Source organism: Drosophila mojavensis, unplaced genomic scaffold, assembly GCF_018153725.1.
Source record: "Drosophila mojavensis isolate 15081-1352.22 unplaced genomic scaffold, ASM1815372v1 contig_36, whole genome shotgun sequence".
In the NCBI taxonomy this organism is placed as follows: Eukaryota; Metazoa; Arthropoda; class Insecta; order Diptera; family Drosophilidae; genus Drosophila; species Drosophila mojavensis.
This window is the reverse complement of record NW_025318858.1, coordinates 24351587-24364417: the sequence shown is the minus strand read 5'-3', so window position 1 is coordinate 24364417 and position 12831 is coordinate 24351587. Positions and strand designations below refer to the sequence as shown.

At 38.9% G+C, this 12831-nt stretch overlaps 1 protein-coding gene across 1 annotated transcript in view; it reads left to right on the top strand.

Annotated features, from left to right (window-relative positions):
• Nucleotides 1-1989: 1989 nt before the first annotated feature.
• Nucleotides 1990-12831, top strand: part of LOC6577700 (zinc finger protein ush) — a 63496-nt gene continuing 52654 nt past the window's right edge. Inside the window, exon 1 of the mRNA XM_002003614.4 lies at nucleotides 1990-3042. Within this exon, the coding sequence (XP_002003650.3) occupies nucleotides 3000-3042 (43 nt within the window). The 5' untranslated portion in view covers nucleotides 1990-2999. The remainder of the gene's footprint in view (nucleotides 3043-12831) is intronic.

The following is a 12831-nucleotide window of genomic DNA, read 5'->3' as shown; positions in this document are numbered from 1 at the left end:
CGATACAGATACAAATGCAGTTGCCATAGTAAATACAGAGTAAGCGTGAATAACAAACAAACTGAAGGCTGCGGCTTTGAGTAGACAGATAGAAATATGTTTCAGATTGTAGATACAAATACCACCAATACAGATAGAGATAGAGATAGAGATACAGATACAGATTCAGATTCAGATACAGATACAGATACAGATACAGATACAGATACAGATACAGATACAGATACAGATACAGATACAGATACAGATACAGATACAGATACAGATAAAGATACAGATACAGATACAGATACAGATACAGATACAGAGATACAGATACAGATACAGATACAGATACAGATACAGATACAGATACAGATACAGATACAGATACAGATACAGATACAGATAAGATACAGATACAGATACAGATACAGATACAGATACAGATACAGATACAGATACAGATACAGATACAGATACAGATACAGATACAGATACAGATACAGATACAGATACAGATACAGATACAGATACAGACAGATACAGATACAGATACAGATACAGATACAGATACAGATACAGATACAGATACAGATACAGATACAGATATACAGATACAGATACAGATACAGATACAGATACAGATACAGATACAGATACAGATACAGATACAGATACAGATACAGATACAGATACAGATACAGATACAGATACAGATACAGATACAGATACAGATACAGATACAGATACAGATACAGATACAGATACAGATACAGATACAGATACAGATACAGATACAGATACAGATACAGATACAGATACAGATACAGATAGGAGACATAAGGACAGATAGGAGACATAAGGACAGATACATTGTTAGTTATAGATGCAGATATTTTGGCAGCTGAGGACACTGATGTACAGATACAGATACAAATACAGCTATAGGCTACACCCACAGCTAAATTTACATCCACTTACGGTTCGTTGGATATTTATAGGTTTTTGGGCGAATGTCGAATCGCATTGCATTCGTTGCCCGAAAAGTCAAGCATGAAAAGGCCGGGCGAATGAACGCAGCGAAGGCCGACGTGGCAAATACTTCATTAACGACGTTGACCGCAGTTTACGGGTAGGGGGCAGGGGCGTGGCAGCCGATGGGCCTCAGGATGCAGCAGCAGAGTTATGTTAAACGCTTTTGGCTAATCAACTGCGCCATATGTTAGCGCGGATTATTTCCCACATTTTCTTCATATTTATTGCAGGCCCCAAACTGCCCTAAACCCCGCCTTCTCCATTCCCCCGCCTTGGCCCTGGATAAATGTCCCTTTTTTCCAGCTGGACTTCGTTACGTGGCATTCATGGAGGAAGCATTTCATTTCCGCTCCTGTCGACACTTTTCAAATCTATGAGCGTCCAATGCAAAGCACCAAAAATTTCCATTAAAATGCAATAGGTGCAAATTAGAAGACAAAAAAGCCCCAGCTCGAAAAAATAAGAAAACAAAATGAAAAGAAGCGAAAAAATGCGAATAAATTGGTTATCACGTGCGTGGCAAATGGACAGACTGCCAATACCCTGGAAAAAGAGGACAGAATTATGAAGATGAAGAATATGGAAATCTAATTGGCAAATATCGAGTTTTAATAAGATTCTAAAATACAATAAATAGAATACGTATTTCTTTATTTACGTTTGAGAATAAAAAATACAATTAGGTTCAATATAGGCATATACAAACTTTTTTACTAATGTTTATAATAATAAAAATTCAAATTCAAAGCTCTTACTAATAAGATAAATAACGTTTTCATGAAATTCTAATTAGAATGATTTTAATTCCAATCAAAATCCAAATCAGCCCAAGAGTATGCTACAAATTTATTTAAGCGCGCAGGCATTGCCAACCAGTGTGCGCCGCGTTGCCAATCGCTTGAAAATACATATCGATAGTAGTTGCGATAGTTGGACAATACTTGCTGAGGTTGTGGCGCAGCGAACAGCTGCAGTGTAATTCGCCGTGCGACACGTAAAATTCATGCCGGTTTTGCTCTTCAGTTTAGGTCCCAAATAAGTTATATATTCTATTAAAAAATTATGTAAAATGCAGTAAAGATGTGATGGAGTAGCCCTATAGTTTTAGCAGAGCAAAGTATTCAGCGGTGGCATGTGTGCGCGTAAAATACGCTGTGTTTCGGCTTTTTGTTTTGATTCTTATCACGCAGCGAAACAGACAGCCAAAGCGGATAGTGCAATGAAAAATAAAGTAAAAACAAAATGGAAAAGCTGTGAGAATGCGCGCGCAATCAACAACTGAGCGAATGTGCGAAGGAAGAGAGAGAGACAGAGAGAAAGAGAGCGAGCGAATTCACCGGTTTTTATGTTGGCGACTGCTTGGGGCGAAAGCTCCCAAAGCAGCGCAGCGCAGCAACGACGGCGTAGTCGTCGCCGACAGCGGCAGCATTTAGTTGTGAGCAAGACTTTGCACTGTTCGGACGTCGTTCGCCGCACGCCCACGCTACGCCGACGCCGACGCAACACGCGACAACTAGAAGCGACAACAGCAACAACAATAATAACACGAGCTATAAGCAACAATTGTAATGCCAATAAGAAACATCAATTGATTGGAATAGAACGCCCGCCCACTGCGTTGCCAATCAGATTCCCTGTGAGCGATACCGTTACATGAACTCGCGATCGTCGCGCGCCTCGTTTAAAATTAATTAATTATTAATATGCACGCTAAAAGGTCAATGCAAATCACATATATAATTGAATCGAAATAATAAATATAAATTATCAAATCACATTAAATCAAATATTATTGATAACTGCATGCGAATTGCATTCCAATTGGAAAGAAATCAAGGTGTTTAACGTGTTTTATTTTCCGCCGGTAAATGTGAATGTCGCACGGGCAAACGGATTTGATGTAGACGCCGACTTGGACGCAGCTCTACACATTGGAGCAGGCCCAACCCCCAATCCCGCCAACTTTGCATTGGTAGCAAACAATGTCACGACGCAAACAGTCGAATCCAAAGCCGTTGAATAAAGGTAAGTAAGAAGTATACCCCCACAGACCCCACGATTTACACCTGCTACACATATGAGCAAGCAAAAAAAAAAAAAAAACAGCTTTGTCAGCTCGTAATACTTATATATGTTTTAGGGCTTTCCATGAAGCATGTGAACGATCTAAACCGAAAAAAAAGAATTATATATAAACGTATATGTAATTGTATATGTCTGTGTACATATGTATACATATGTATAAATTATAATAATAATAATGATAAACAAAAATGAACTATGCGATTGTCAACTAGATTTGTTTTTGTTTCTTGATTTTTTTTTTTATTTATTTTTTATTTATTTATATATATGAAATTTTATTGTTAACACATTTAGAGACGCCTGGCCAGAGGGGAACGGTAGGTTGGGTGGGGGGATAGGACGGATATCGAACACACCCTATTATGTGTATTAAACTAATTACATTTCGTTGTTTGTCATTTGATATATGAGCCAGAGCTAGAGCTAGAGCTAGAGAGAGTGCTCGAGCCAGAGCACTCGCTTTGACCAATGAATGCATTTTGGAATCGAAATCGATAATACGTGCCCCACCTGAAGCAAACGGGCCAAAAGTCTTCGCTAATCGCTGACGGCTCCAACGTTGGAGCGCTCCTTATCGCGAGCACGTTTCACGGTTCAGGTTGAGTTGGATTTGCTTGTACTTTTGTTTCTCTACTTATTTATTTACTGTTTATAATTATTTGTTGTTGTTGTTGTTGTTGTTGTTATTGTTGTTTTTGTTGTAAGCTATGATATCACCTGCCGTCGGTGTAAATTCAGGTGTGCGTGTGTGTGTGTGCACACTAACTGGATAAAAATGCAAAAGAACTGAAATATCTATGCATGACGAGCAAATGAGCTGTATTCTATAGCAGATCCTTTACTGTTGATGGATGTTAACGGTATGAATCGTATCATATGATACTTATATAAAGGGGGGACTGAAGCTTAATACACACGTATTGCTCAATGCTATTGATCAAGTAATAATAGGCTTTCTTTATTGAAAATTTAAATTTATTTTATATACACACTTATATCGATCACAGATCTTCAGAAAGGCTTTAGAAATAAAATAGATAGTTTCGCCAAGTTCCGAAATGTGAAACAGCGAGGAGGATACAATCAAATGTGTGTGCATACTGATTAACAATCGAATATTTATCCTTTCTATCATAAGAATAAGAATAACGTTAATACACATTTCATATCATAAATAATTCATAAATTAAATATATATGTACATATATATGTGTGTACACACTGTTTAACAGCCCAACTAAGCAACGCTTACAGTTACGATAAATTAATGCGCTTATCTATGCAGTTGTTGTTGTTGCTGTTGTTGCTGCACCTGCGCCGTTTGCTTTCTTCCATACGGCGCACTATCGCAGGCTAGGCGAAGCAATATTCCCCTCTCTCTCGCCTGCTCGCTCTCTCTGTTTGTCTCTTTTCCTTTTAGTTTTGCATACTTATCTTAAGCGCATTTGCTGCTGTTCTTATTGCTAACTGTTCTTCTTCTTCTTCTTCTTCTTGTTGTTTTTGTTCTTTGACATTTTTCTATAGCTTTAAAGCGCGCAGTCGATAAATTTTTATCACAATTGCAGCAGCAGAAAACGAAAACTGTGCAAAAGTCTTAGCTGCTGCTGCGGTTGTTGTTGTTGTTGTTGTTGTTCTTGTCGTTAGCTTTGGCGATATGGCAACGCCGCTGTTGTACCCAGTGTTGGTAACCGCAATTGGGCTGCAGGTCACAGACTAAATTAGATAAACATTGCATTTGGTATTTTCCATCCGTTGTTTATTTTTATTTTCTCATTTTTTATACATTTTTAATAACATTTTATCACTAATTTTATGTTAATTGCCAGCTGTGCGAACGCTGTTATCAGGCTTACAAAAAAATGAGAATGAGTAGTAGAAGTAGAAAGATAGAGCCTGTAGCTGAGTAATAGACACGACCAGCACAACAACATGCGGGCGACAATTTCCATTTCCATTTCCATTTCAAATTCCAAATTCCAATTTCAATTTTCCAAACAGAACTCCGGGCTCAGCTAGAAGAAGCAGAAGAAGCAAAAAAGAACTCAACTTAACGACTGAGCGCGTCAGCAATCGCTGGGTACGTGTCATACGGCTCTTTGCAGTCTTGATAGCAGCATTCATGTGTGTGTGTGTGTGAGTGTGTACATATCTGTGTACATATGTATTTGCAGCTTGCAATTGCAGTTGCTGCAGCCCGTTGATAAAGCCAAAGCTCTCAGGTTGCGCTAGATAGCCAATTGCCAAGGCCACCCTGTAGTTGAGCTAGGCACCCTGTGCTTGTTATCCACTGCGACTGCGGCTTATGATTATGTTGCAAATGAGCCGTTCAAGCTCGACAATTAAGATCAAAAGGGAGGGAGGAAGGTCGGGTGGTAGGTAGGGTGAGACGAGCTCAGCAGGCAGATAAGCTCGATACGAGCTTTGGCCATTCTGACATTGTGTTTTAAAAAGCGCGATAAGCTTTTGTTGTTAATGCTGATGTTTATTATTTTATTTTAAATTTTTTCTCTTTCTTTTTGTTTTTTTGTTTTTGGTTTTTATTTTTTTGCATTAACCGTTTGTGGAATCGTACCAGGAAATATCAGCAGATAAATAACAATAACAACTAACAGCAGCAACAGCAACAGCAACAGCAACAACTTGCATTACAAATTACAAAATTCTGTTTTCGTTTTGTGTACTCGCATTAAGTTCAATTCTTGTTGTTGCTTTTTGGACAGCGCATTTGCATATCAACAGCGATAAAGCAGTTAGGGCCAGCCGAGGGGAGGCGGGCGGTGTGGGGGATGAGTAGGGCGGAGTAGTGGGCGAGCACTTGGGAACGTTTCAGTCTTGAGTCACACAGAAACCCGTAAACAATTGCGATATCGAGTCGAGTCGAGTCGCTTATCGAAACTCAACTAACTAAAAAGCACTTGCTATATAATATCAACATTTAAAATAGGAAGAAAAATGTAAAAAAATCAGAAATGGGAATAGGATTAACTGAAAGCGCAGAAGGGGATAATCCCAAGCAGAATGAACATAAATTAAGCTTTTTATAGATTTTCAGAAAAATGTTTTTTTTTTTTTTTTTTTTTCATATGTATATTTATATATAGATTTCACTTGGCAATTTAATATTATATATTCTTCATAATTCATTAAATATTTTTTGTTACTTGATAATACTTATATGACACTTGTTTGCTTTAAGTTTAAATATCCGCCAATTTTTGTTCGGTTTATGCATTCGATCACACCTCTAATCATCTAATACTATATTTCATAAAATATTATACAAAATAATAAACTTTCCGCTATATATAATTCTTAATCTTATACAGTTAAAGTGTAGATACGATCGCAATCTTTAATTTATATTATTCTCTTAAGATTAAGTCATGAATGCTAATCTAACTGTCATTAAGATTTGAGCACATTTTTTCAATACAAAATATTATTTATTATTATCACAAAATCAAAAGTCGAATCAGAATTCTAAAAATATACCAGTCTCTCTCTCTCTATATATATGTGAACTGATAAATTATTGAATATTTTTAAATTTGTTGAATAGGTTGAATTTGTCATTCGGAATGAATGTGTGGAGATTGGCAAATGCCACAAATTATCTTATAGATATATCTATATATATGCTGTATATAATAATTATGTGTATATGTTGTATATACATATATATATTTATATTTTTTTTATATACACACATATATTTTATAAAGCTTATCATGCATGTACATGCATGACTCTATCGTATGGAATTTTTCAAGATCCATTTGGTGTGTGATCAATTTTCAGAGACAGCTGATTTGCTGAGCAAGCGTTATCAAGGTTTTCAGTTTCATATCAATCGAAATAAATACGAAATTCGATGCTCGAGCTGTGATAATGGTTTGTGTCGAGAGACAAGCGGGGAGTAAAAAAAAAGCTAAACAACAACAAACTTGAACAGCTGTCCGCTGTATAGATAGCCAAGCTGTTGTTGCTGTTGTTGTTGTATGATTTGTACAGTTCGCGCTTATCAGCTGATCTGATGGCAAGATTGTCGCGCTTTGCTTCAAAATGAGAATGAACTGAAAACAACGACAGAAATTGTAGCAACAACAACAAAAACAACAACAATACCAATAACATCAACAACAACAAACAGCAACAAAAATTGTTTTATGTATTTTGAGGTTTTAGTTGTCGTTGTTGTTGTTGTTGTTTCTGTAGCTCGTCGTCTGGCTGTTTTATAACAATTTCAAAAGATTTTTAACAAATGATAAAAATGTCAATGTGATTTGGCTTGTCGGATTGTAGTCGGGGCAGCGGCAGAGGCGGCGGCAGAGGCAGCGGCAGTGGCAGCGCCAAGTATGCAGCTACTATGCGATTATATATGGGGTTACACTGAGAGAAAAGTTACAACAAAAGTTACAGTCTTGTAAGTCAAAAGCAAGTGGATGCTTGGCTGGTCAAGAGCGAGCCGGAAATTCTTATAACTACACTGTGAGAAAAGTGAGGCATATTTTGGTAGCACGTTGTTGAGTGAAGAGTGAAGCTTTAGCAGTGTGAGGAGTATCTAAACCTTAGAACACTTAATTAAAAATTATTGCTCTTTGTTTAAAACGATTCTTAATGAGATGGGCTTACACTGTAAAAAAAGGTAGATATGTTTGTTGTGGCTTCTATTTTATTATTGTTTTTATTTTATTTTATTTTTTGTTTGAAGCATTTCTTAAATTTAGAATTTGTCTTTTTACATGTTTTAGTTCATATAGGTATATATGAAAAAAATATTTGTAATGTTTTTACATTTTTTTACATATATTTTTGCATGCTTTGCATTAATTTAATTGTAAGATAAAACTGATGAATGTTAATGTTTATTTTAGGAAAATTTTTATTGATATAAAATGATTTTTAAGAATTGGTAAATATTTGAATTAAAGATCATTTCGAGAACAAAGGAAGATTAATGCCTTAAACAAGTTAAATTGGAAACTTCACTTAAACTAAGAACCAATCTTAAATTTTATACTAAATTGATTCAAATCACTTAGAAATCATGAATGAATAAGCAACTGCATTTTTTCGCTGAGTGTACTATTTAGTATACACCGACATCATTACGGCTATATGTACACACACATATGTGTGTTTGTGTATTTGTATACCTGGTTTATATATGGTTTGTTTCGCTATCGCCCAGCGATCTGGTTCGCCTCGCTTTGCTGATGATTTTGGCAACTGTTGTCAGCTGCTGGACAGCGGGGCGATTGGCGGGGGCATTTCGGATGGGCCACGATATCATTGCGCACGCCTAATTAATTTTCGTTTGGCAAACGCGGCGATGCCATCAGATATTAGTTCCATTTTCCTTCTCCTTTTCATTTGTAGCTTGCCCCCTTTCAAAAAAAAAAAAAAAAAAAATGCCCGCTTGAAATCTAAATCAGCAATCATCAGAAGTCGGCAGCCGCCTACTGAAGCGATATGAAATAAGAATCGCTGTCGCCTGGCAGTGATAACAACAGTCGGCCAGTCATAAATCTTTGTCAGCTGTTGATAGTCAGTTGGTCCGTCAATCCGTCAGTCAGTCGGTCGTTACGCTTGAGCTCTAATCACTATCGCGATAACTATCGGACCGCAGCACTGATTTCTGCGCCTTTATCAACGGGAATTGCTTCCGCTACAGAGCTACGTGTCTGTGTGTGGGAGTGTGCGTGTGTGTGTGTGTATGTCTGTGTGTGCGTGGCTATGAATATTATTATATCAAGTAGAAAATCTCATTTCTCATAATTCTACAGTTTATCGCCATCGGTTCGTTACTTCAAGTGTCAGCGACTCACTGATAATCGTTATCGTTATCGTCGGCTTCTATGGCCCAAAAGGAATTCACTTAGCCTTTGGTCATATATAGTTATTCTTCTTCTCGACTATTTTGCCTGGTGGCACTTAAGATTTGCCGATTTGCTGGCCTCACATTGCCAGATAATCATCATCTTCATTATCATCTGTTGCTTTGCTTGGCTTCGCTTTCTTGCTTCTGCTGTTGCTGTTGCTGTTGCTCTGGCTGTGCTCCCCACCCACTTAATTAAAACTCAACTGCCTTCCCATCATTGTCAGGCACTCTTCTCTCTTGTCTGTGCTCAATTTCATTTCGGCCTTTCTTTATCAATCTTTTTCGCGCTTATCTTGAAATAAAGTTCAACCAAGGTCCTATTATCTATTCCCAGCGATCAGCAGTCGTCGTTTAATTGACCAGCCGTACCGCACCGAACCGAACCGAACCCCACCATGCCAGCAGTCCCTAGGCCCCTTGGTCTGTCCGTCTGTCTGTCTCGACGCTTTTGCGCTGTCCTGTCTCTCTTTCGCATCTCCTTCTCATCTAACCACATCTCTGATTAAGCTGGCCACCTCGTAGACCTCTTAGACCCTGACGACCCATTGGATCCCAGCAAAATAAAACTCAAGTTGATAATCCAATGCCCTGGTGGTCGCAAGTTTTTCAAGCATCCTGTCTTGGCAAACTCTTAGCTTTGCTTTCTCATCAATCAATTATTAATTACAACATTTTCCCCTGCTACTGGCTGCCGCGCATCCGCCTAAACTCTCTCTCTCTCTCTCTCTCTCACTCACTCACTCGCTGTCTCTATCTGTATGGTGACTCAGCAGCTGGCATGTGCGATAAATTGATTAAATTTATATTTGCAGTCAGACGACAGCGACAACTTTGCTGCCATCCCTCACCCCGCGCTCTCTGTGCCTTCCCTTCGAGCACCACTTCACTTACCCTCTAAACATCAACTCTTGTATCTGTTTTACTAGTTTTCTGATTATTTGCTCTGCTATCTATTATTACCCCTTCGACTTCCTTTTCGATTTTCTCGTGTTCCTCTATGATTTACTTCTTGATTATCTATTGGTCTCATCATATTGGCTCCGACCTCGCGGTAGAAGTTATTCCCCAATTACTTATATTTGGTTCTCTTTCAATATATCTTTACTCATCTATGAGATACCTTTTAGTTATCTCTAGTGATTTTCATTGGAGTCTTTGGTATCATATTCGATTGCCTTTGATTGTTCATTTCCTCAGCGGATTCTTTATTTAAATAGTGTAGTAGAAGGCCTTTGATTCTCCCGAATACCACTCCGACTCCTGTTTTCATAATATCTCTCAATACTTTTACTACTCCTGCTTCGCTTAACCCATCCCTAAGCGCTTCGATTGTGACGTGTTTTGCCTTTTCGAATAGCTCTTCACCTCAATACTTCCATCCACTTCTTTGGTTACTTCGTGAACTACATCAATTAATATATTTTTGCTACTACCTCTTCGCTTACTGCGAAATGTTAGGTCTTCGATTACCTCTTCGAATACCTCTTCATTAGCCAATTCGACTCGCTTTTTGCCTCGCTCTTGTCTGGCTGATACTTCTTCAATTTCACACACACGCACACAACTGAATATCAGACTGCAATCGCAATGGAATCGAAATCGTAGCGCATAGGCACATTTCAAATGAAAATTTAAGTGCTGCGATTAATTTGGCTTATCAAGCCAGCGACAAAGCCCTCCCGCCCCAAATACGAAAAGCGAAACAAGTGCAATTAAAAGATTTTTAAGCAAACATTTGTCATTAGAGATAACACATGGAGGAGGAGGAGAAGGAGGAGGCGCAGGAGTACTGGGAGCAACTGTAAGCAGCGGGTGGGGATTGGGGGGAGCGATGACTACCTACGCATAAACCAAAATTGGGATGTCTCAATTGCAGGTGCTCGGGCAGGTCGGGTGAGTTGCAGCTGGCTTTAAAAAGCAAACTAATTACACGATAAACGACGCACGACGACGTTTGTCTCGAATGTCTCTATATCTGTGGCGGCGCAGACCTGCGGCTTGCCTACGCACGCGGCAATCAAATCGAATGAATGGCTGGCAGTTTGAGCGTTACGATGGGTACAGCTAGACATTGCCTCAGCACCCTCTCCCTCTCGATTGTGTGGCAATGGCCCTGGCCAAAATGCAGCGTCGCGTCTCGCAAGCGGCGGCAATCGATTAAAAATCCATAAAAATATATTTCTAGATTTTATGTGCTGATCAGAGAAGCAACAAACAACAACAGCAAAGCAATCGAAGGGCTGTGTATGTATGTGAGTGTGTGTGTGTGTATGTTTGTGGGTAATTAAGTCTGCAGGGGGTTTGTGGTTAAGGGAGCACAATATGAAATCTATTTATGCCATTAGCTTTGCGCCGATCACACATTGCGATAGCCGCCCAGCCCAGCCCAGCCCCAAAAACGTCCATTTTGTTTATCTGTAGCGTCTTGAAAGCGAGTTGGCAGCACCCACGAACCAGGGCTGTGGCGGGGGGTATCGAGAAAGAGAGAGGGACAGACAGAGATAGACTTATCAGAGAGAGGGACAGACAGAGATAGACTGCGCAACGAAAAGTACACAACTAATTAAATCAAAGATTAAAAACGAATCACTCATGTTCCAAAATGGAAGCGAACGAGTTTGCGGAGACAACAGCTATATAGTGCGGGGTCTTGGTGGGAGGTTAGTTATATCACAAGATTCTAATCGCATATTTTGCCAAAAATTAAAGAGCAAGAGTGGTAAGGACGGAAGTTGACGACTTGGGTAATATCATAGTTTTTGATTTTTTTTTTTTTAGTTTCTATTACAATTTGTAAAAGATTTAGCTGATTTTTTAAGATTCCCACTATGTTGATCTTATCTTATAAAATATATTTTCCCCTCAACATTAGGTTTGTATCATCTATATGTCTATAATGAGAAAATCTCCAAGAGCTCTACTCTTAAATATCCCTGGGAAAAAACTTTGAAATATCTGAATATATGTATGGGAGTGTATAAATACCCCATAAACATTGGTTGTTACATACCTGGCCACAACTTCAATATACCCCATTGTTAGTCACTTGAAATTGCTACAGGGTATATACAAGAATGAAAGACATTTGTGGCTTGGCATCGCGTCATCGTAGCACACACAAAAATCTCATTAGCTCAATTTCGAATTGTGTTTCTTGCCAGAGATACTCGACGATCTTTAGATTTCGATAAGTCGACGAATTCGTGTGTCTTTATACTTTGTTTCCTTTTTTTTCTCGTTTCTCGTTTTTCGTTTTTAATTTTTAATATTGTTTGCCCAATTTTGACAAACTCAATCATGTGATTTCGTTTACTTAAGAGCAGCTCATGCGATTCGTTTCTCGTTCGACTTGGAGCACTTTAGGCGTAATCATTTGAATGGCCAACTGGGCCATTCGAAAGGCGAGAGAGTGAGAGAGGAGAGAGGAACGTTGGCTGATAGCTGAGGCTGCAGTCGCCGTCAAAGCTTATCTAAATGCCAGCCTCAGAGTCTCGTCTTCCATTATGATACACAGATATGCACACACGTGGACAGGCTGAGGATGAGGTGAGACTGTGGAGCAGTCCCAGTATATCTGGCGGGCAATCGAATGCGTCGCCAGCGCGTCGCCTTGCCAGCTCCAAGTGCAGCTCCAAATGGATGCAACTAAAGCAGCTATAAGAGATGCTAGATATCGAAGCGCAGATGCTCTTTTGCCGATATAGTCTATAGGGAATATTTAGATGGCTCGACCTGTTATTTATAGTATTCAGTAAAGATCATCTTGATGTCTAGCGGAATGCTTCAATACATTCATATAGCATAAGTATCTAGTGAGTCAACCCCTTTCTGGTTGTCAGAACAGTTGA